The sequence below is a fragment of the Charadrius vociferus genome, unplaced genomic scaffold (assembly GCF_000708025.1).
Source record: "Charadrius vociferus isolate BGI_N301 unplaced genomic scaffold, ASM70802v2 scaffold512, whole genome shotgun sequence".
NCBI lineage: Eukaryota > Metazoa > Chordata > Aves > Charadriiformes > Charadriidae > Charadrius > Charadrius vociferus.
The window spans coordinates 43086-67341 of NW_009647050.1; the positions used below are offsets into that span (position 1 = coordinate 43086).

The 24256-nt window shown below is 36.1% G+C and overlaps 1 protein-coding gene across 1 annotated transcript; it reads left to right on the plus strand.

Moving 5' to 3' along the window:
- Positions 1-989: 989 nt before the first annotated feature.
- Positions 990-24008, plus strand: CCDC66 (coiled-coil domain containing 66). The gene is made up of 18 exons (XM_009895730.1): positions 990-1049; positions 3309-3331; positions 4210-4627; positions 5513-5648; positions 5821-5924; positions 7135-7259; positions 8046-8204; positions 9042-9173; positions 11820-12073; positions 12450-12534; positions 13284-13445; positions 14926-15073; positions 15495-15617; positions 16919-17397; positions 18738-18775; positions 19065-19351; positions 19836-19963; positions 23925-24008. Exons 2-18 carry the CDS (start codon positions 3326-3328, stop codon positions 24006-24008), a joined length of 2868 nt encoding a protein of 955 aa, XP_009894032.1. The 5' UTR covers positions 990-1049; positions 3309-3325.
- Positions 24009-24256: the final 248 nt, after the last annotated feature.

Genomic DNA, 24256 nt, shown 5'->3' on the forward strand with positions numbered 1-24256 from the left:
GGGGAGCTGAGGCGCGTAGTGCCCGGCGTCCGAGGCGTTGGTAACGGGAGCGGGCTGGGCCACAGCCCCGAGGCGTTCCGCTTTCGGACCCAGCCGGCCGCGCTTCCCTCCCGTCAGGGAAGACCTCACACCCCCGAAAGCGCGGCGGGAGGGACGGCGCCTGTGTGACCGCTTCTGGGTGACCGCCCAGAGCCCCAGCACCCCCCGGCCCGCATCGCCTCCTGCCCACACAAAAGCGCCCGCAAAGAATAGGTACTGGGCTCGGCCTCGCTGCCCTGTGCTGCTCGAACGTCTAGAATTACAGCTTCGGGCACTTGTGTGCTGCTGTGTTAATTAGAAAGTTGCGTGCGAGCTTTAGATGTGATAGATTGATTTATTAATATCAGTGTTATTTTGGACATCAGTCTTCATGCTAGAGTTTCTCAAATTAATGCATGGAGGAAGAAAAGCGTTTGGGTACTTTACACTCATACACCTAAATACTGTCTTTCTTTTTTAAAACCCTTACTGTAACCTTTGTTCCACTTTAAAATGTGGACAGTTCTGCAGGGAAGCACAATTAAAGACTGTTTTCAGAATACAGCCCCTCTTTGCAATCAGCACTGGCATTCAGGGAGACGTGTTTATCATTTTTTGTAGCATGCAGTTTATATTGTTGGATTGTTAAATTCTTGAGGCAGGCACGTTGCTATGTATGACAACATAGAGTCACACCTTCAGCATGAAGATTTACTTTGTAACATGCAAATCCAAATTTTCAAGTCTCAATAATAAAAAATACACCCTTTTCAAGACCTGTTATTTTGTAGTATTAAGTAACTTCTCACAAACTTAGAAAGCTTGGGGTATGAAAGACTGTCTGGAACAACAGTAAATACAGTGTTATAATTAAGTACAGTTGTCCTTGTTATTAATGTAAAAATCTTACCATTATCAGATTACTTAATATTTCAGCTTCCCCTCTCTCTCTGTCTCATTTTGCAGTGATGGACTGAAGCTTGAAACTGAAGTGCTGGATGGAAAGCCTAGGCTAATTTTAGCTGCTTCTGGTATTTTTTTAATCATTTATCTCAACTATTCTTCAAAGCTTCTTGAAGTTAAACCTAAGATCTGAGCAGCATGAAGCACAGCTTTATTGAAATTTTTTTCAGATTAGGAAGAATATTTGTGCATTTGTGGTATTTACGAAAGTCCTCTTACTCACCAGCTTGATACTGAACAGTAGGTTGATAACTTCTGAATAGTCTGTCCACTGGTGAACAGGTGGCAAATAGCCTTGACTCTTTACAGCTTGTCTCTCTATTCATAAAGGAAAAGTTAAGTGTTATTATATATGGCATAACTTGATAATTTCTGTAACTTTGTAGCACCTTAGTTACCAAGTAAAAAGAAGCCTAATAACTCTGCTTAGTTTATACATAATTACATTGTTACAATCACATTTCTGTCTTTAAAGCAGCTTTAGTATTTGGCAGTTGACATTTATAATTTTCAATAAGCAATTTATTTAGGCCAGATCTCATTACTACCCTCTGAGATAGACTTTTCCAGTATATGTTCATAATTAAGTGTTAATAAATTCTATTTTTGTGATTTGTCAGACAAGTTTATGCAAGCACAAGTCCACTTTCCCTGTTCTACGTAGCAGTTGGGATACAGAAATTCTCCATTTAATGCTCTCTAAATTATATTTTATTTTCTGCATTTACCAGACAGCTCTCTAATGAGGTGTTATGAGGTATTTTGAGTTAGTAAGGAACACTGGTCTACTGGTTATAAAACCTTGCCATACCTCTGAAACAGCAATGCTACAGCTTTCACTTTTTACAGCCATAGTTAGCATCATTGGCTGGATAGGGCCATTCCAGAGTGCTCCAAGATAAAGCATTACCTTTGACTTTGAACTGGCCTTGAACATGCGGTCTTTTCCAGAAATTAACATGTTTATACAACTGCTATAAATAACACTTCCTTGAATTGAATTGTGTCCAAAAATGCGTCAAGTTTTGGTAGTTCTGAATTTAAGTTTTCTGCACTGTCAAATACTGCTCAGAGTCTTAAGGGTGGATTACTCTGTAGTAGTTTAAGCTGCCACTTAAGATAGTTTTCTCTCTTATACTGAAAAAACCCAAAGAAAATAACCCATTAACAGCACTTTGGAGTTCCACATTATGTATCTGCCCAGTGTGATGGAAAAGACCCTATTTGTGGTTCTTTCTCCTTTCCACAGAGAAGTTAGTTGGATTTGCATAGCATGTAGATGACCACTTTATTTAATTTCGGAATAGCCAGAAAGAGGTCAAAAAGTGACTTTCACTTACTCAGATGAGTGTTGAATGCTTGAGAACACAGTGATAAACATGGCCACAGAACACCTTTACTACTGGAACATTATCAAAATGGTTCAGGATTTAATTCCTGTCTCTGCAGGACAACAATTCAGTGTATTCCCAAGCTTTAAAATGTTCATCTAGGTTGGAAACTATTAATAGTGTGGTCTTGCAGACCTTAAGAACAGTTTGTGTTCTCCAGTGTCTTTAGTTGGTAAAGCAAAAAAGAGGTATAGGTGCTACCAGTGTACTGTGCAACACTGCCAGAGCAATAATTGCATAGCACAGCTGAAGAAGCCTTGTTTCCAACAGATACGTTCCACTTAAAATATCATCCCTACTATTTTCTCCCCCTTTTCCATTTGCCATATGTGCCAGGTTTTGTGCGCTGAGGACCACATTCCCTCTATATTAATAAGTAATACATTAAACATAGTACTTAATATTATTTTTGAGATCACTACACCTTTATGCATCCTCTAGGGTTTGGGTTAAAAAGCTGAGTCTTTCAGGGCATAGGTAAGGAGCGCAATAATGGATGGTGTGATTATGCAAGTATTGTTTCTTTAGTGATAGAGACACATAACATCGTGTAGTAAGATGGCGTTGGATGCAGGGACTTCCCTGGAAGGATGTGACACACAAAGGAAACTGAAAAATCATAATAAACAATTAAAAATAAGCCTTTACCACAGGGCTCTCTGAGAAACAGAGTGAATAGCAGAGGAGGATCAGACTGGCATAATATATTTATTAGATCTACATAAAATTGGAAATAGTTACTGGAACATACCTAATTTTTTTCCAACATACTTTTGAAGTGTGTATACTGAAGTATTAAAAAAAAGTAATATAGTTGGGGCAGATGTTTTGGGGAAAGTACTTTCCCCCTGCCTTACAGTTTACTAATTTCTCAAGATTGTTTTTCAGGAGGAAGTTGTTATTAAATACTTCTCTCATATGTTTGTTTTCCAAAAGATAAATCAAAGCCTGCAATGAAGGTAAGTGGAAAAATGACTTTTTTTTTGCTTAGAGCACACAAATTAACTAGTTAATTTGTTAACACAAAAATTTGAGAACACATTTGAACTGTCTAAAGTCTTGTAGTCAATTATATTTATGAAAGATAAATATGTACGTATGGATCGCTTCCAACTTGAGATATTCTATGATTCTGATTTCTCAGGTTTATAATAGCTGTTAAAAAGGATGAATTGAAAGCCCTCTGACTACTTGTGCTGTTGCAAAATGCTTTAGTTTACTTTGCCAAGAAGTTACAGCAGCACAGGGAATCATCTAAATCAGAACTTTCAGAGACCTTAAAGGGATTCTGGTAGATACAGGGATCTGAAGTTTTTAAGTTCCAGTTTAGTTGTGCAGGTTGTCTCTGTCTGAGTGAACCGGAATGCAGTGGGCTGGGGAAGGAAAGAAAGCAGAAAAAGGTCTCAATACATAGGAGGTAATTACAAGTGTACAGAGACCTTGATAAGGATAAAACTTTAATACAAATTGGAAAAGTCAAGATTGAAATAGTACTGGCTGTATGGTAAAAACAGATACCTGTTTGAAGCTATGCTTCAAAAACATCGAAGAAAAGCAGAATTAATGTTTATTAATTCTTTTAAATATTATGATACATAAAAATATTTTTCATACTGTCATTTTTAAATATTCCAATATAGGTGCTGTTTTCTCTTCCAAGGTATCCCCAGTACTTACGAAGAGATTTCATTAGTTTATACTGAGTTAGTTTCTATTGATCTAACAGAGAAGAAAACTGACACTTATTTTACTTGTTGCTTCAATCTTGTTTTCATTTGTTACCCATGAAAAGTTATTTCCTTATTTAATATATGGTGAAATTTTATTGCTTTAACAGATGGGTAATAAAGCCAGAGGACCTAAACAGGCTTTGAGAATAAGGCATACTGGGCATGTTCTGAGGTCAGCACAAAGTGCTTCTATCAAGCAGGAAAACTTAAAACCAAGGAGTGATTCAAGCTTATCAATGACAAAAGGTGAACAACTGCAAGCTACTAAACACTCCTCACATGAAGCCACAACTAAGGATCACTCTTTGATTTTCCAAAGAGGTAGCTCAAACAGATATCCTGATTCAGAGAATCCTAATGTTGTTAAAAAAAGTAAACAGAAACGTCAAAACCCATCTGTATCAGCTGAAGACCTAAGAAGTTTGGCATGTTTAACACAGGAACAGCTTCAACAGATTTTGATGACTGTAAAAGAAGGAACTAGAAGTATCTCTGAGACTCATAATGAAAAGCAAAAGGAAATGGGTAAGATACCAATAGTTGAATAAGTTAGTTTCATGAAAATAGAGCAAAATGTTAAACTTAAATTATGAACTCAAAGTTCAGCTTTATTTGCAGGTTGCAGAGATGTTACTCTCTTGTTTAATGGTCTCAGACAAAATACTGCTTGCTATTATGGATGTGAAATTGCCCGTTAGTGTTAGGAACCAAGCATTTGATAATTTTAACAGTAAAAACTAAGGATTGCTTGTTAGATTCCAGTACTTTGAAGAGCAAAATGGCAAGCAATTCTGTCCATGTATCATGCAAAAAAGGAACCGTTTTATATTGGAGGAAAAAACATAGAACTGCACTGTACCTTTATGAGTTTTAAAAAAAGCAATACCTCAAAGAGATAGGCCTTTCTGGTTTTGTGAAAAGTTTAGGTCTTTGCTGTGTGTCTCAAGAGCAGTAGTCCCATTTTCCTCTGTCCTGAAGATGTACATGCACCTTTTTGCCTAACGGTAACATTACTGTTGAATAGTATTGTTTTTTCAATTCTTCTACTAAGAAGCATAGGAATTATCGCGTATCTTCTTGTATTACGTCCTTACTCTTGTTTGTGGACCTATGGAGGTGGTCAGCTCTTTGCCACCAAGAACAAGACACACAGCAATTAAGCTATTAGGGTCCCAAAGTCTGAGCTCTTAGCCAGGAACAGTGTTTACTGTAAGTCTAGCATTCCAAAAATACCCTGTGGTGTTGTAACAATGTGCCCTAACTATACAAGCAGGGCTGAAAGCGGTTTTGTTAAATAGTGGGGAATTTGAAAATTTCTGCTGTTCTTAAAGTATTTAGTCAATGCTGAAGAAAGTTTAGTGGTCATCTATCTGTTTATGTCTATTTTTATATATTTATTTTCTACTGTAGCTACTAATGAGGCATCAGAGGAAAACATTATAGCGTTGCTCCAAAAAGCTCGTGAAGTTTCATCTGTTCCAGATGAAGCTAACTCTGATTCAAGCAGGAAACAAGAAGCATATCCGCAGCCAGGACAGAAAGTTACGTATGTAAATCTGTGTTAATGTCTACAAAAATTGTCTCTCCAATAAAGATTTGTATTGTAATTCTTAATCACAGTAAGAATCTTTATAAATGCTAATTTAAAAGTTAACTTTAAAATTAATAGATTAGCTTTTTAGGTAAAATTATTTTTTTTCCCCCCTCTTTCTCTCTAGAAAGGATTCGTGGAAACCTGCTGACATGTTTAGTACCTTGGGTGAAAGAGAAGGGGAGAAAGCCTTATTAGAATTTAAAAAGACCCAATGGAAGAAAGAATTAGGTATTTATGATATACAGAATATATGTATGATCAATTTATTACACTCAGGGTGCCAAGAAACTTTGAGTTCCTTATGCTCTTTTAAATTTACTTATATCAGTGCAGTTGCTACAAATTGGAAAGTACATAGTTTTATTAGTCTCTGAGACAGATTAAGATTCTTGAATTTCAAAATTTTATGCAAAGATTATCTATGACTTCTTGCAAAAATGCTTCGTAACCAAATAAATATTATCACAAATAAATATATTCAGAATTTGTTTCTATCTACATAATTAAGAAATACTGGATATGAAATGCTTCGTTACAAGTTTGGGCCGAAGTTCGAATGAGTTACTTGCCACCGATTTTGTCACATTCGGCCAGTAGTTGATAGCCATTATCATTAACAAATTCATTTGTTTTTTAATGGGAAAAGCATCACCCTAATCTACAAACGTGACTGAATATATCAAATGGCAATTTGAAATTGAAACAGTTTGCAGTCCTGCCCTGCCACCAACCAAGGGGAATCTCTGTAGAAAAATAAAAATGTTTAATGCAGTTGTAAATTCTCTCTGACAAATTAAGCTTTTTACAATTCACATGCAGGAATGTTGTGTTTTCTTTTCAACTTGGGTGTAGACCATCTGGTTTCAGGGTTTGATTCTGCATTGTCAGTAGCTTCCATATATAGCTGTATTGGTTTTAATATTATTAAGTAGTCTATAATAAAATGGAGAGAATATATAATATATATTATAATATATTATATTATAATAAATATATTATAATTTATTATACTAAATATATAATAATAAATTATTATATGATATCTATTGTGATATATATAATTAATATATAATAAAAATTGAGAGAATAATATATAATAAAATGGAGAGAATTTATATACTTGGTTATTTCTATTAGTTTTCCCTCTTCCCCTGGGACATTGTTAAGCCTTGAGTGTTTTGTAGTCTTCTCAGAGATTCCGCCATTACCTCTACATCTCTGGGCACAGACTTACCCATCATCCTCTTAAGAGCAAAGCCGTGTTTAGACTGATTGGTCAGACAATGGGGACTTACTCCTGTAGCCCAGTTTAAAATCAAAATTACAGGGTAGACTTGCATTGCTGCTTTTAAAAGCAAACAAACACCCCCAACTGCTGCACATCTGTATTAGGAACTCTTACTGGAGTTTGGGTTTTTGTTTGTTTTTTTTTTTGAAGATGAACAGGTAGCACTGAAGAAGAAACTGAAAGAAACTTTGGCGGGAGAGATGGGTTATTTCTGGGCAAAACCTGGCAATAATAAAGCCCATAAAGAGAAAGTGGAAACAGCTGACCCAGATAAGGTAAGGTTATCAATAATTAACACTCAAGAGCACGCAGTTTCCACAGTACTGTTCAACTTTTAATTCATACAAGATTTTCTTTTCTATGTGAATGCAGTAGAATCCGATCTCAGTAGTCACTTTAAGCTCTTGCATGGCATGATTTACTGCAACTGTGTTTCACGCTTACCTGTTGCTCCAGCTTGTAGCTTCACAAATAAAGGTCTTTGTAGCATGAACAAACCATTCCTGTCCTTCCATGTTGATTCCTAACTAAAACGTATACATCTCTTCCAGTTCTGTTTTGAGGAATAGTCTCAAATGTAATTCCTGGTTATATAATTATTTACATTGTTCACACAAATGTTTGAGTTCTCACAATATTTGATTGCTTACATAATAAGCATAGCAATTTGACTTGTACTCTAACCTGTCTTATAAAAGTCAGCTGTTGCTCTGAAAATGCTGTGCCAGATAAATATATTGTACTCAGATGAGGCTGCTTCTCCTGTGAAATTGATTGCTGTTAAACAGAAGTTAGGGTTGTAAATTGCTTTTTTTGTGGCGTATTCAGCATTCCTAGAAAAGTTACCACTTTGCCGCATAAGAATTTGTTTCAATTTACATAATTAAATACTGGATATGAGATGCTTAGTTACAAGTTTTGGCCAAAGTTTTAATGAATGGCAGCTTCTAGAAATATAATTTCCTTGTTTATTATATGTTAAAGGCCATCTAATACAAACAGAACAGGTGAGCTAAATAAGTCAATCAAGTCTTAAACAACAGTGGTCACTTTATTTGCAGATAGTGTTTCCACCTGACTCAGTTATTACCCCTGAGGAAAACTGTGTCTGTGCAACTGCTTTAACCACAGAGGCTAATCAAGTTCCAGTGAATGTTTCAAGTGCTCCAGCTGGGCAGTCTTCTGATTTCAGTTCTTACTGCACAGCATGTGTTTTAGAGGTAAGATTTTAATTTGCATGCTGGTTTGGGGTGGGTTTTTTTTTACTTATTTTTTGACAACAGATGTGTATCTTCAGTAGTTCTTTCAAACCAAAAGAATTCGGTAGACCTTTTTGCTCTGTCTGGAGAATTGTGTCTGAATGAATGTGTATCAAACTATTGCTGCTTTGAAGACTGAGCATTTTCAATGCTGATGTGAGGAACAGTACTAGAGGTGTGAATGGAAGTGTTACTTAACTTTCAAGTATGCGTTAAAGAAATAGAGAAGTGGGAACCTATCAGAAATAGAAGACTTTAAAAAAAATATATTGATGGTAGAAGGTTAAGTAGTTTGAGTTATTGCTAGCAGGTGCTGATTGAAGAGTTGGTTTTGTCATATAGCATTGGAAGTTTTCAGTGCCACTGGAGTTTGTTAAATAATACAGATATCCATTAAGAAGCAGGAACAGAAGATTGTATCTAGAATTTACTTGAGACAGATCACTACTGATTAGATCATGGTGTTGAATCTACCTGGAACACAGACTGAGCAGTGACCGATAGGAAGAAGAAAGGGATTCTCATTCATGATACACAGAAGTAAGGTTTTTTGAGCCAGAGGCTGATGGTTCAAGTTAGAATAGTATTCAAAACTGACTTATTTAGCATCTTTGTAACAACGGAAGCATTTTTATGGAGCAGTCAGTTACAAATTTACATTCATTTTTTTGTGCAAGAGAACAGCCCAGTTACGCCTAGCAACCAAAGGCAAAGTTTTCTGCCAAGTTTTTATTATGTGGCTAGACAAAGTACTGAATGTTTTGTACGGGAAAGGGACTAGCACTTCTCTTATTTCAGGAAGCTGTGCCACAGGAACAACCTTTTAGTGCTTTGAAGCATGAGCAACAAAAGAAGTGGCTCAAAGACCTGGACAAACAGAAGGAAGAAGCTAAGCTACAAAAAATAGAAGAAAAACTTAATTTATCGAAGGTATCTGTGGTCTAGAGGGACTTTTTGGAATAAGAGAAGTTTTTTCTCTCTGTTTTTGTTCTAAGAAATAAAAAATTAAATTGTAGACCTAATGAAGGAGAGACACAGATGTAATTACCTGCAGTATGTCCAGATTTTCACTGTAAGTTCATAGGACAGTCTAATTGAATATTCTGCCAGTAGCTGTTCCAGTATTTCAGTGGCAAAGAATAGACTACCATATGTCTGGTGTGATGTGTTAGAGTGTTTGCTGCAGAGACGAACACAGTGATATTACTATACTTTTTTTTTCTTTCCCACCCTTGTGCAAAAGCACTAGGGTTTGGAAGATGTAGAGACACTGGCCAGACACTTTGTAAAAAGAAATTTTCTGTAGATGATGGAAGGAGATGAGAAAAGAGAAGGAAAGTTATAGACAAATACAGTGTGTAACAGTGGTGTTCAAATCCTGTTTCTAGAATTATTACTTTGATATGCATATATACACACGCACTTATGCTCTTATGTAACTTTAAACACTTGTACTCCAAAAAACATTAAAGAAAATAGTCTTACCTCTTTTACCCTTTGGTTTTCCAGGCTGTTGAATGTAGGTCTCTTATGCTGGATCTAGACGGAAACTCTGGCCAATATAATTGCTTTGCAGGTGGAATACCTGAAGAGACTTTTAATACTGTCACTACTGGCCAATGTGGTCAATATATCTTTTACCCCTGGAGGTTCTTCATGTAGAAGCTGACTTCTTTCCTTTACATGTTCCTATTTCTACTATATTAGTAGTTTTAAGGTCAGTGGAATACTCTGCATTCTTACACAGCCTGATACTCACACACTCTTCCAAAGACTCTTTGTCTTTCGAAGTAAAGAAACACACAGTGAGATTGTGCTATTCCTAGAATCCAGATTTCCAAATTAACTGTATAGAGTTTTAACCCAGGATTGTATACTCGCATCATGAGCTGTTCTTTATCATTGGTAAACAAGAATCTTGGTTACCAAAACTTGATTGATGTAAATGTTCATGGTCTGTGGCCTTCTGATTTAAATGGCTACAGTTTTTACTCTCAACTGAAGCAATTACATAATTCCTATACAGAAGTACTTCGTTTTAATTTCAGTTTGCAGTACTAGAAGAGCGCTTTTCTGCCCATCTTCCAAAAAAACCCCTTGTTGTTAAGGTTGGTTACATACCTACACACAACACAAGTCTTTTCATTTCCTGAGTTGTTGAAGGAATCGAATTTCCTTTGCAAATTGAGCTTTATAACTGGGAAGGGAACACAGCTGTGAAAGGTTCTTTCATTAGCTGCCTGGGTTTTTAATTTGATAGCTATGCTGTGGGAAGATGGTTGCAGTCACCAGTGAGTAACCTAACAGTAATCTCCCTTCCAGCCTCTTTTTGAAGGGAAGTTAACGTGCACTTAATCTTGTTTTCTTCAACATCTTTTTTTTCAGGTCTTGTGTTATACTCTCAACCCTTCTGCATATTGCACCACAGACATGCATAAGAATAAAGTAGATTTTCCAACTATTCTGATCTGCTTCTACATCACAGAGTATTCAAAGGGAACAAAACTCAGGGAACAGGAGGAAGAATAATTTGAATTCTCATTATTTGGACTATGATTTTCTTACTTCATTTAAAATAGGTGTGAAAATTTTCTGACAGAAGAGAATTTTTGTTTAAGGAAAGGACTCCCAGAAAGTTTATTAGATTAGATTATGTTAGGTGTTTTCCTGCAGAACGCAAGTTTTGAGGCAGCCATTCTGAGGGAAACAGTTCTTTTAGTCAGAAGAGGAAACCTTAGTACCTGTAGCAAAAACAAAAGCCTCTTAGGTAAAAACCTTTTATTAGTGATATACTGGAATGCCTCAATTGCCAACACTGAACCAAAAAGATAAGCCTGGGTGGTACAGAAGAGAGACTTCTAAGACCTATTTCATGTCTACAAAAGACTTCGCTAGGATAGCAGTGGTGGCTGCTGTGGGTGGAAGAGATTTTGAAAGACAGCTTATTCTATAATGGGCCTGTCTAGCTGAAAACAGGAGGTTAGAGGTTAATATCTCTGCCCAAAGCACGTTAATTCTGCTACCATCCAGAATTAAAATGGAGAGGGTAAATGTAGGACAGTGTAAAAGATGCCACTTCTTCACGTTACTAGAGAGAGAATATGTACGCAACAGGAGAGTATGGCAGAGCGGACAGGGTACTGAGCTCTCAGCCAAGCAGTTCCCAGTACTATTAGAAAACTTATGGAATGGAATAGTAATACAAATTGAAAAAGCAGTACCAAAAAGCCTGAATCCGTGTTAACTTACTTTTTCATTTTTCAAAATTTTTTTTTCTTCACTTCCTAATTTTGGGTTGTTTTTTTTTTTCCCCCTGAAAATATGTAGCAATATGTTTTTGCTGACCAAGGATATGGATCAGCAGTATAATTTCTGATCTGATTTGCATTTTAAGCAACAGAGAGACTTCTGTTTTCCCATTTAGGGAATTAACTACTGTCTGTATTGTAGCCCCGTAACAGAGCTTTTAAAATATTTCTGGCTTACAAAATGTGCGTTGTCTGTTTTGTTAACCGTACTTTATAGAAACTGTAACTGAGCACATCTCTGTTTTTTTGTTGCTTCGTATTTATTTAGGCTGAAGAGCATGACAGATGGGCAATGCATTTTGATTCTTTAAAGAACCACCTTAATGCTAATGCACAACACCCCTTAAATGGAATGTACAAAAAGCAGCCTGAAAGTCTTTGCCTGTCACCTGACCCTAAGGAGCTGACTGCTTTTATTCACCCTTTTTCACCTGCAGCTTTAGGCAACCTCATGCCCTCAAAAGTGGGAAATGCAGAAAAAGCTGCTAAAAACAGTGCTTTGGAACACCGTCAGAAAGTCAGGTGAGCGAGCTTTGTAACGATAATCATCTTCTCAGCCAGTACCTTTCTGATACCTCCTCAGAAATAAAAAAAAAAGATTTGAATAACATTCTTTAAATCTGATCCTTGGATCTTATCCATTTGGCTTTTGCTTTTTTTCAGAAATACATGTTGTTTCACTTTTGAAAGACAGAAGTGCTTCCATTGTTCATTAATAAAATTTACTGCAAATAAACTTACTTTGCTCCTTACGTAAATGAATTTTTTAATTGTAAACTAATACAGTGGGATAACCTCAATATGAAAATGTTACTTGAAATCTAATCGATTCTAATTAAGAAAGGCTTTATTTTATATTCTTATGATTAAAAACATTTACGTGTTTCTTTGTTCATAGTTTCCTCCGTTCAATGACAGCTCTCCTGGACCCTGCACAGATTGAAGAGAGAGACAGGCGGCGGCAAAAACAGTTAGAACATCAGGTAGACTTCTGTTTTACTAACGCTATTTTAATAAGAAGAAAGAATGAAAGGTAGTGTTGTCACATGAATAAAGCATGAGATTTAATACCAGAATCCAGTGAGGTACTTGACTTTTATGCTTCAGATTACACATATACAGTTTTTTAACGGTATTTCATTCAGTTAGACTCTATGATTTTCTACTAATATTTGTACAGAGATGATTGTATTTCTGTAACTGAATTCTTGCCTCAGAAAACGTACAGTGCAGTCTTTAGAGTACATTTCTCTGCATTTTTCTTCAGCCTCCACTGTCATCAGGAGGACTGATATTTACAGGTATCCACTCCATGAATCTATCAACTTTCATCTACTGTCATTTACATTACTTCTGTGGCACTCAAACTGAGTGTATATCTGCATTATGATGTCTCTAGCACAGTGTTAAGAAGTCTTAGTATAAATGTAATGAGCCTGTTCTGGTCAAACTATTTTTCTGCTAGATCAAAATACTAGCTTACAGTACAACGGTAAAAATCAGGCCACTGTTTCTTCACAGGAAAAATAAAAGCTTTTTTGAAAACATAAAAAGCTACTTTTGTTTGTCTCTGAGTATTTCAAATTGCTTTATTGGGCTGGTAGTTGATTTTTATTTTCTTTTTGTTCAAATCCAATTATTATACATCTATATGGAAATAGATGAATATGTAGCTTATAATACCTTTAGTGTTATATCTTTTACTTTTCCCTTTTTTTTCTGATATTACTAGAAAGCAATAATGGCTCAGGTAGAAGAAAAACGGAAAAAGAAACAACTGGAAGAAGAACAGAGAAAATGGGAGGAACAAGAGGAAGAACAGCGCCTAGCACGAGAAAAAGAACAAATGCAGAAACAGTTTGAAGAAGATATGCTGAAACAAAAACAAAAGGAGGTGGGATTTTGCATTTTCTTTAGTGCAGAGAGTCCGTAATAATAATGGGTTTTGACAAAAATGGTTCTTGTTCTTCACCTTCAAAATAGCGTTGACTCGTTTTGAAAATTAAAAGTGTCTGAAATTTAGACATTTGAAACCAAAATCTGTTTCCTTAATAAACTTATAACACCAGACGAATTTAAGGCAGGTTTCTTTTTTTGGACAAGGGCCTTTTCAGGAAGAGAAATGGATAAGAAATGGCAAAAATGGAATTGTAGTTTTAAATTATGAAGAAACATGCATTTTTAAATGCAAATTTTAAATAAAAAAAAATCCTCAAAGTATGTGATCCAATTATTATTGTTCATAACTTGATGCTTTTAAGAGACTTCAGTATCTGACTGGATGTGCTTTCACTCTGGATTAAAGACTTTTGTCAAAATATATTCTGGAAAAGTCATTTTAAAAGTCATTCCTGTTGTAGAGCTCTCCTCTTTGTAACTATTGCTGAGTTTACATACTCCTTTCATATAAAAGTTAAGTCAAAATTAACATCTTTACCTTTGGTAAGTACAAATTTTGCATTTGTATACATTCTTACCTGTTACACAAGAGTCTGTAGAAGGTTAAAAGCTTTGTCTGATATTTTATTCTTCCTTTTGGCACAGTAGCAGCTATTACTCTTTGCTTCATTTTTTGGAACAGTAGCAGAATTCCATGATGTCATAAGACAGAGTGATTCCAAAAACACACCCTCCTCTAAAACCTGCAGAAATACAAATCCCTGATTGCTCTGCATTTTCTGGATGGAAATGTTTAACATCGGCCTGTAGATGCTAGAACAAACTGGTAAAATACTGCTAAAGTCATCTTTCTCTGTAATAGCTCAGCTCCTTCAAAACATGACATGCTATCAGTTGTTCTTTCCACCTGCAAATGCAGTAGGAATTGGGGATGAAGTGGCAATAGCAGTTTGGAAAGGAGATTTTCCTTGGCCTCCTGTACCTTGAACGTGCCGAGTCTGAAAACTGTAACCCTTATATTTAGGAATGTTCTGCTTTTGTTAGAGAGGCTTCTACTGTCTCCTTTCTGTGGAAGTCGCAGGAAGGTGGGTTTTAAAATTACTTTTATTTAGGCTTCTTTTATTTCATTAAACTACATGATATAGGAAGTCAGATGGCATATAGGAAAAGATTAACTTATTGGAAAAGAGATAAATATCCAAATAACTTTGAGGATCTAGATGCTCACTTTTTTAATGCTAGGATTGAACATCTTTCATTAGCACAGGAGAGGTTCTGAATTTATCATCATAAAAGTTCTATGTTACATATTGCATCTACTCAACTAGGGTGGGTTTTTTTTGTCTTTTAAAATAAATGCTTTACCCTAAAAAAGAATACATGTAAACCTTAAGGATTATATGGGAATCAAATAATCCTAATTATTTTATTCTCAAAATAAATGATCGTGTATATTTACTTTTTTTTTTTTTAAGGAACTTGTGACTCTAAAAACCAATGAGCTTTATCAGACAATGCAGAAAGCTCAAGAATTAGCACAGAGGTTAAAACAAGAACAGCGCATTCGAGACTTGGCTCAGAAGGGACATGACATTTCAAAACTTCAGAAGAATCTTGGTGGTGGCAAGTACAAGTCTTTTCATATTCAGTTTGCCTACGGTGGGTTTTGGTTTGGATTTTTTTTTTCCCATTTGCTTTTGGGTCAGAAATTGCTCCTTTGATTCACGAACCAAATTTCATTTCAGCTTATTTACCTTCCAAACAAATATCAGCGTTAACTAATACAGAGAATATTGTATTTTAGTAAGCTTAAAATACCGTGTTACATAAAGAAAGAAATAGAAAGGTATTACCAGGAATGCATAGGGCATGTTCAGACCTATGTGCTGTCGATTAGATTTCCAGTGAAAAAAGGAGAGTATTAGGATCTGAACCATAGTTCTCAATCTTGCTTTGAGTTTCAAACCACAATAGACTGATGACTTGATAGCATGGTTTAAATGGAACATACGTTACTAAATTGAACAATTTTACTTCTTTTTAGGTGATACAGAATTTGAAAATTGTAATACTGACATTTCACATCAAAGTCATAATTTTTCTGATGACATTAAGAGTCACATTGATCAGCAGACTTCTCCTCGGAAAGACACTGCTGTACAGACAGGTATGTGGCCCTTAAATTTTAATTACTCTGTTGTACCTGAAGCAAGACAGCAGAACAGCATATTTGTCAAACTGAGCTATAGGGCCACATCCCTGTCATTCAGAATGGAATAAAACTAAAAAGAAATACTTGGACAGACACAGGCATGTTGGAATATTACAATATATCACTATATTTGTCTAAATAAAAATGTCTATATAGTTGTTACTTACCAGTTACAGATTATCACCCAATCTGAAATACGGCATTGACTCAAGAGTCACAGTTACGAGCCATACAGGACTAAATTTGAGGCGTTTAAACATGGATTTGTAGTAGTCTTCAGTGTGAATGTTCCCAGGTTCATGTAATGTGGTTTTGTATCAAGCAGGGCTGGGCTTCTAATGAATCCTTAAAAATACTGGCAGAAACATTGTCGATAATTCTGGAATCAGAAAACTAGACTCATTAGAAAATGAGAGCTTACATTCAAATGTTTAGAAAAACATTTTACAATTCTTGCTAAATACCCAGACACAATTGCGGGTCCATCTAGACAGAATACTTTCCAGTCTTTATCTTGATATTGTAGTACACCATTAAAAAACCCAGATCAAACTTCGTCTGCGTTTATTAATGTTGTAGATGAGGTGCGAGCAGATTCACTGTACACTTACAGTCACTTTATGCCTGGTATTTAGAAATTTATTACCTTCCTATCACTTGTGAAGTGGAAGCTTTATTTTATTTTCATTTGCTTCAGCAACAATTAATACTTTTGGTTTTGACAATGCTGGTAGAATTTTTACTGTGAATTTGGAGAGTTTACAAATTAGACAATGGTTTTGTGTATGCCCCTTAGTAAAGAAAGAATCTTGATTGTTAATAATATAAAAATTGAACAAAATGTTTCCAGTGGAAGGCAAGGATAGGGAAAGTAAGATCTTCCCAGTAGCACTGTGAATACGACCAAACCATCAGCGTGCTGAAAAACTAAACAGAAGCTGTGTTTTGCTCTTTACCGTTGGGTACCATGACAGAAACTGAATTCTACATTTTAAAATAATGTCGTTTCATTTTACTTAAATTTTGCTTTTACATTGATGTCGTTTCTTCTCCAATCTTTTTCTCCTCCTTATTGAGTTTGCTTCTGCTGGTCCTATCTATCTTCCACATCAAAAAGCATAAAAAACATTATAAAATTGTAACAACCGATTTTTGAATAAAATCAATAATGGTAGACTGATATGCATGCAAAAGTCAAACAAGTAATGTTGAATAGGTTAGACTCAGAGTTAAAATATACTGCTATTTTTTTTTAGATGACTTTAATACTTCAGCATACACTGAGTCTACTGAGGAAAGAACTGTGTGTTGCAGATCACCTGATATTTCCATAGAATATAAAGAAACCTCTAGCAGCAAAAAATACCAGAAGGAAATGCAGCATATAGATAAGAATAAAATTTCAGGCAAAGAGAATGGTGGCGTTTACCATGACCTATATGAACAATATGCAAGAAGAGAAAGACAAATCAAGCCTTCAGAGAAATACAACAAAAGACCAGACTGGAATATAAACAAGCCTGGGAAGAGATACATCCCAGCATCAGAAAGATACCCTAAACAGCTACAAAAACAAAGGGAAGAAAACAAAGTAAGACGACAAATGGAGCTGCTTCAGTTGGTAGAAAGAAATACCCCTGGGAATCTCTGCCCAAAAAAGGGTGGTTATTCAGACAGATCTCCTTCACCTCATGGAGAAATAAATATGAAGAATAAGGGACAGAGAGCGAGAAAGGTAATGATGTGTATTTTTAAGACTCTTTTTCCACACGGTTTTGCCTGGATTGGAATTCAGTTATGTAACTCAAGCATTGAGAATTTTCCTATTATTACCTTTTGTGTAAAGAATGATGTCACAGCATTGTTTCATTCTTCATGATCAGAAGAATATATTCAGATTTTCTGACTTAGCTTTTACTGTTATTTCAGTCTTCCAAAGTGTTTATTCTCTTTCATTTATTCATTATCATTGATTCATTTTGTAACCAGGGAGCTCGATTGAAAGCAGTGTGCAGGACAGAACAACAAGACTGACTTTTTTTATCCAGTCATTATGTTGTGGTGATGGTTGAGGTATAAGAGTACATACTCAAGAAAACAGTTTTTATTTCTGCAAAGAATGTGAATTACTGAGGATGTGCTCTGTTGTCAGAAAAATGCATCCTTCTTAGTGGAGTAATTTTTTCTCCATTTGCAGTAAGCGTGTATCAGTGTAGCTTGTGGCTGGGGGGAAAAAAAAAATCATTTAAAGAAAATACTATCATCAAATATATTCGTGCCTTTTCTCTGTCTCTTGCTTGCTGTCTGTCTGTATGTAGATATATTTGTTTGTATAAACACCTTACTTTCTCACACCTTCCAAAAAAAAAAAAATCTGGTACAGAAAAGGTGGCCACTTCAGTGCTGTTTAGCAGTTTGTTTACTGTGGCAACATATACATATTTTAGAAGCTGTGGGTATTAAAAAAAACAACTATGTGAAAATACATAACTGTTTATATAGGTATCTTCAAAGATATATTCATTAGGTAAACTGAGTTTATTGGTTTAATTAAGGTTAATGGTAAATTGATAAGTTTTGTGCTTACATTATTGAAAGGTAAATTTGTACCTGAGGAACTTTGTACCTGAGAAATGGGGCAATGAATTTTAAGCAGATTTTTAAGGTAAGTTAGTGTTGTCTAATACCATAAGAGGCGTGGGATACGTTAATATTTTTCATTTAAATAAAAAAACTTCTACTGACCGTGTCTAGAAACACGACCTTTCCTCTAATAATGATTATCTTGGGTTGAACCTTTCAGGTTTATAAACGCAGCTTTTCAAGGTCATTGGAAAATAAATACAGTGGTTTTGACAGTCCTTAGAGCTGCCAAAAACATAGAAATTGGAGGAAATCCTCCTGTTTAATTTAGTTCATAGACACTACAAATTCTGATAAATTCCTTCCTCCTGAACTCGGGTCAAACAGTCCTTTTGGAATTTCAGGACAAACTTGTCTTGAAAAAATAAAGCTTTTAATATAAAAAACATGAAGCTTTTTATTTTACTTTTGACTTTCTTGGTTTTCTCCTAGGAAGAACAATTACATAAGAATCATTTGAGCGAAGAAAGGTACGTCAATACTCTGCATTAATGAAATGTGTAAATAGATTAATAGTGAAATATACATGCCTTTCTCTCCTGATTTTTAATTTTTTTGAAAGAATTTAGATGCATCTAATTATCTGCTATTAAAAATACATAAGACCGGACAAACTACAGGTCTAAAAGCAGAGTAAATGAGCAAAAGTCCAGTCCTCTGAGGACTCTGTCTCTACTATTTGAGAAAATTCATTACATTACTTCAGTATTGTTTGGTGGTTTGTTGTTTGTTTTTTTTAACTGAAATTGTTTCATACAGATCTGAGTCGCCACCTGTTCCAGCAGTTAAGAACAGATTACTCCAAGGACAACAAAAGCAGATACATGCTTCTAATTTCCTGGTGCATAACAACAATAGTAGAAGAGAGAAAAATACCAAGACAGATACACAGCAGAGGAGCTCTCCTCCTCCCGTTACAGAAGCTGGAAGACCTCCCTCTTCACAATTTATTCCGTATGTTCGAACAAATGAAGTATATTGTCTTGATCCAGATGCACCAGTGACTAGACCTTCAACGCACGACCCACAGTATCGACAGTTTAATGGTACTGAAATGTATTGTGAACTGATTCACGTAGAAGAAATGTTAGAGTGATTTAGTTCGAAGTGCTACAGTTGATTCAAATTGGTATTTGTTTTTACTGAATTTTGCTGTAACCCACGTGTGTCACAGCACTGAACTGAAAGCCTATGCCACCAAATGATACTAATATTAAAAAAAAAAAACCAAAAAAAACAAACAGAAAAAGTTTAAAAAAAAATCAAAAAAGCAACAAGATTTCTTAGTCTTTTATCTCTCTTTTTTGTCTGTTTACCTTTAATGAAGTATGATTGTACTTCTCTGGTATTATTATTGTATATAGATTAGGGTTTAGGAATCTAAGTGTTGTTTGACTTAAAAATAGCGATCGTAATCTAACAGCAACCAAAATCTGATCTTCACAAGCTGTGAAGATACACAGCTTCAAAACTAAACCAAAAAATTCATAAAGAATATTGTTAACTGATTTGATATACATTTACTTTTAGATTCTTACCAAACGCCACGACAGATTTTTAGCTCTGATCATGTTAGAGATCCTCTTCTAAATCCGGATGTAGTTAAAATCAGGGAGAGACAACAAGCAATTCTCAAAGGATTGTCAGAATTACGCCAGGTAAGCAAAAAGTTATTGGATAAACATGTCTGTATATATATATATACAAAGTCAAAACGAACATTGCAGACTATTACATAGTCATAAGCATTAGTTTTTAATTCATTTTTCCATCACATGGGATAAGTTTTGGGCCCTGTCCTCTACTTTTGTTCCCTATTACTAATTTTGCTTTTCGTGCATTACTTCCACCTTTGAACTGTCCTTAGAGAGACAATGGACTCCTTAGTCCTTAGGTTAGCTGGGAGACACTGGAGTACCTGAGAAGACTTGTAATGTAACCAAGACAAATGGTTTTGTTTAGTCTCCAGGTTTCAATAGTTAAGGTTGCTTATAGTAAGAATGTTTCAAGGGGAAAAAGAATAGTATTTTAACAAATCACTGGAACCCTTATTAATGACATTACACTTCTGCATTTTTCATGGGTAAGCCAGTTGTGATGCAGCAGTGTGATTGGCACAGAAGAGTTAGCGGGGTGGTACTTGTGTCAGTCCTGGGAAAATACTGTAATTTGCAAATTTGAAGTGTGAACACTTATAAAATCCTTCCAAGATAGCTGTTCTTTTGTTAATGTGTAAAAGTGAAATTCAGGATTTGCCAAATCAGCCACATTTAGTGAGTGAATATAACATGAAATTTAGTTTAATACTACACACACAATTGCTCCTAAGACAAAAGCCTGTGTATGTTTGTATACGCTGTTCTATTCCTAGTAAGTTGCAGGTAATGATTAGATCTACAGGATTGCCAGAAGGATTTTGAGTATGGTGAAACTGTAAGGATCCATGTTGCAGTAAATTAAGATCATAGCTGGTAACTGTAAAGTTACCTATTTTCCTGATTGGAGCCAGAACACCAGCACAAATACCATCAGGCATCTCGTTACTAAAACATGAGTGAATTTGATACTCCACCTGTTGGCAACAAGGTGTGACCCGTAGCAGAATCAAACCGCAGGTCTGGACAATCACATGAACAGTTTCCTTTCATGCTTCTAAATGGTCTGACAGGGGACTGCAAGAGGAAAAAAAAAAAAAAAAAACAAAACACGTTTACTTTTAGAAACAAACTTCATTCTCAAAGAAGAGTAAAGATAAAGATGTATCCGTATCTCCCCTTGGTTTTGAATGGCTCCATACTGAAAGTACTTTACTGCTAGCAGCAGTATTTATTTTTCTTTGCCTTAAGGGGGAAAAAAAAATACATAAATGCTGAAAATAAAGGGAAGAAAATCTCTCAGACTTAAGTAAACAAAACTACCAGTAGTTAACACTATTAATTACCTGCTGTGCTTTAGAAAGACAGAAGTTCTGCCACACATACACGATGCTTCAGGAGTAGGTAAATTCCTGGTGCAAATGAAGGGTCACAGTTCTCCGGAAGTTATTGGGAAAAGTTGTGACCCAGGAACACTGAAAGGCTGCCAGTTTCTAATGGTTTCCAAGTACGTTTGACTGGATCAGGTCTTCCCCCATGCTTATTAACATTTTTGTTAAATACCTACACCTGTTAAGTATTTTGTACCCAGGCCTCATTTGCCAGCGGTACTTGGGTTAAGAGCGAAGCCAGCTTCAAAGCACAACTTGAACCTTGTGCTTACTGAGATGAACAAAAGCCGTGGATATTGAAAGAGACGTAAGTTGATAATATCCATGTTGGCAAACTTAAGAGACAGGAGCTTGGGGATATTTTTGATGCATAATATATATTAAGGTCTTAACAGTGGCTAAAAACTAATGTTATGGTTAATCTCTCAATGCGCCTTGGTTCTGAAAGACTGTTAACTTAGACCATGTAGAGTTCTTTTCTAAATATCCTACCAGCTGCAGGATGCATTTAGGACACTAACTGTTGAACTTGGGTATGTTTGTATCCCTAAGTATTGTACATGCCTACAGATTACACCTGTCTTGCATCAGTTATTTCACTGGAAGAGTAATGCAATATTATCTCTGAAATATAATTTAGACAAAGAGTGATTTTACTTTTCTATATTTCAGAAGATAATCAAGTCTTTTTTTTAAATTATATATACATGCACATATATACTGCATTGATACTTTCAGAGTGGATACATATATTCACCAAATATTTGGCCGTTATTTAGCCGCCTTTTGTCTGGGGGAATTCACAGCTGATTTGACCAGTCTTTGCAATGCACAAGCTCGAGCCACCGTAGATAGACACAGTCGGGCTGTTTCCGTGTCGGTCCGGCTGCACTGGCTGACCCATGGAAGACACCAGGGAAAACAGGGCGGATGGGGGCCTTTCCCGGCCAGAGGGAGGGTGAGTCTGTCACTGCATTTATTACAAGACAGCAAGTCTCTTCCTGCGTTTCAGGTGACAGTGGTAATAGGAACCATCGACGGACTTCTTTCTTCCTCACTGAAATCAAAAGTCAGTGGAATAAGACCACATTTATTCATCTAGCGAAGTGAATTAAGTATTTGTGAAAAAGAATGGCCAAAGTTTAAGAAAAAGGACAAAAAAACCCAGCTACAGTCAGTGCATACCAAAGCATCTCATTTTTACTAAGGCAATAAAAGCACTTGCCAACAGGTTGTAGCCTGCACTAGCTAAGCGATCGTGCAGCCACCAGCCCGCTGGCCAAGGACACGCAAAGAGAGCCCTCACCAGCCCCCGGGCAGATATTTCACATCACTTTTCTCTAGGCCCTTTTTATTACTGTTGCGAACCATGTGATGGACTTTGTTCCAGTTTCCAGTGTTACTTACTTGTTTCTCACCTCAGCTCTGGGTTGATTTAGGGGAATTTATTGCATGACTGTTTTGTAACATGCTACTAAATGCAAAAACCATTCTATAATAGAAGTATTTATTGACAAAGGGACTGAACGAGTCCACTGAGCCAGTAATAGAAATAGCAGGTAGTGTTGATTAGTTAAAAAGGCAATTCATCAAGGGATTGCAAGGAGGCAGCTGCTGCTTTTGGAAAGATGTAGAGGGAAGTTGTAACAAACAGGCTGCTTTGCGAACTGAAGCCGGTCTCCAGGCCCTCACTCACTCACACTTCTGTCCCACCAGCAATATCAGGTCTAAAGTCTCGCAGGCCCTGCTGGCTTGTGTTAGTCTGTACTGAGCTGTGCCAGCAGCCTCTCACCCTTATCTTTGAGAACGGTCTTGTAACACTGAGGAAAAATACCATTATAACTTTTCCTTTTTTTTTTTTTTTAACAAACTTACTTGGTACCAAATTACTTCTGACAGGTCTAAAATGGAAAGAGACCAAGGGGCCAGATATAACGGTATATATGATCCTAATACGATTCATATATACGATCCTATATACGATTCATTAGAGTAAAGAGACTTATTTCAGATTTATGAATGCACCCAACATAGCTGTATCACGTATTTGTCATCACATAGCTAAGGATACACTTTCGGGAGGTTCTTCATTACAGGTTTTCTCCATTGTCAGGTACTGGTAACAGCCATTAACAAAGCAGGAACCTTTTACCTTTTGAGAGCAAATACGCATATCCTAAGATGTCCGACGCTGTTCTAGTGCAAATGGTTAATGCTGTCCTTTTATCTTAGAGTATAATTTATGTTAAGACTAAAAGGTGGTATCCTTCAAGGTTTTGGGTTCAGCTTCATACACGAATATGCTAGAATACCACAAATGGAGAGACAATGCACAGAGGAGCGAGTTAAATTCACTACAATGGAAAAGTCGTTTTTGCTCTGCACAGTCATCCCTGGAAACTGGACTGGCTGCCCCTGCAGTCACACCGCGTCTTTGCACAGGACAGGGAATCTTACGTTCCCTCTCTACTGAACGTATTACGTTGTACCCCCTTGGTTTTTTTAAGTTGTGTATTTAAAAAGCATTGAGCCATAACAAGTACATTGTTCTAAAACATGAGACAATGACACTTTATTAGTTTAGGCTGCACGAGGAAGACAGAACGTTCACATGTATATTCCATTTATTTCAGGGCCTCCTGCAGAAGCAGAAGGAGTTGGAGACTGCGCTGATTCCTCCTATGGCTCAAGAAGATAACTTTATTTCACCATTTTGAGAGGTACATATGAATGTTCTGAAGTCTTAAAATGTAAATGCACAGCACTTTGTTTGCTATCGTAATTAACTATGAACCACCTGTACCTTTTTTATGAAGAATTTAAATTATGTGAATTTTGATAATTACAGGGTCATGTTGCTTTTCATATTGAAGATACATTTAACTAATGATGGTGTCTGTTTAGAATGGTCTTCATGCTGCTTGAAGACCTGTGTGTATTTAATATAAATCACCAAAACACAGCA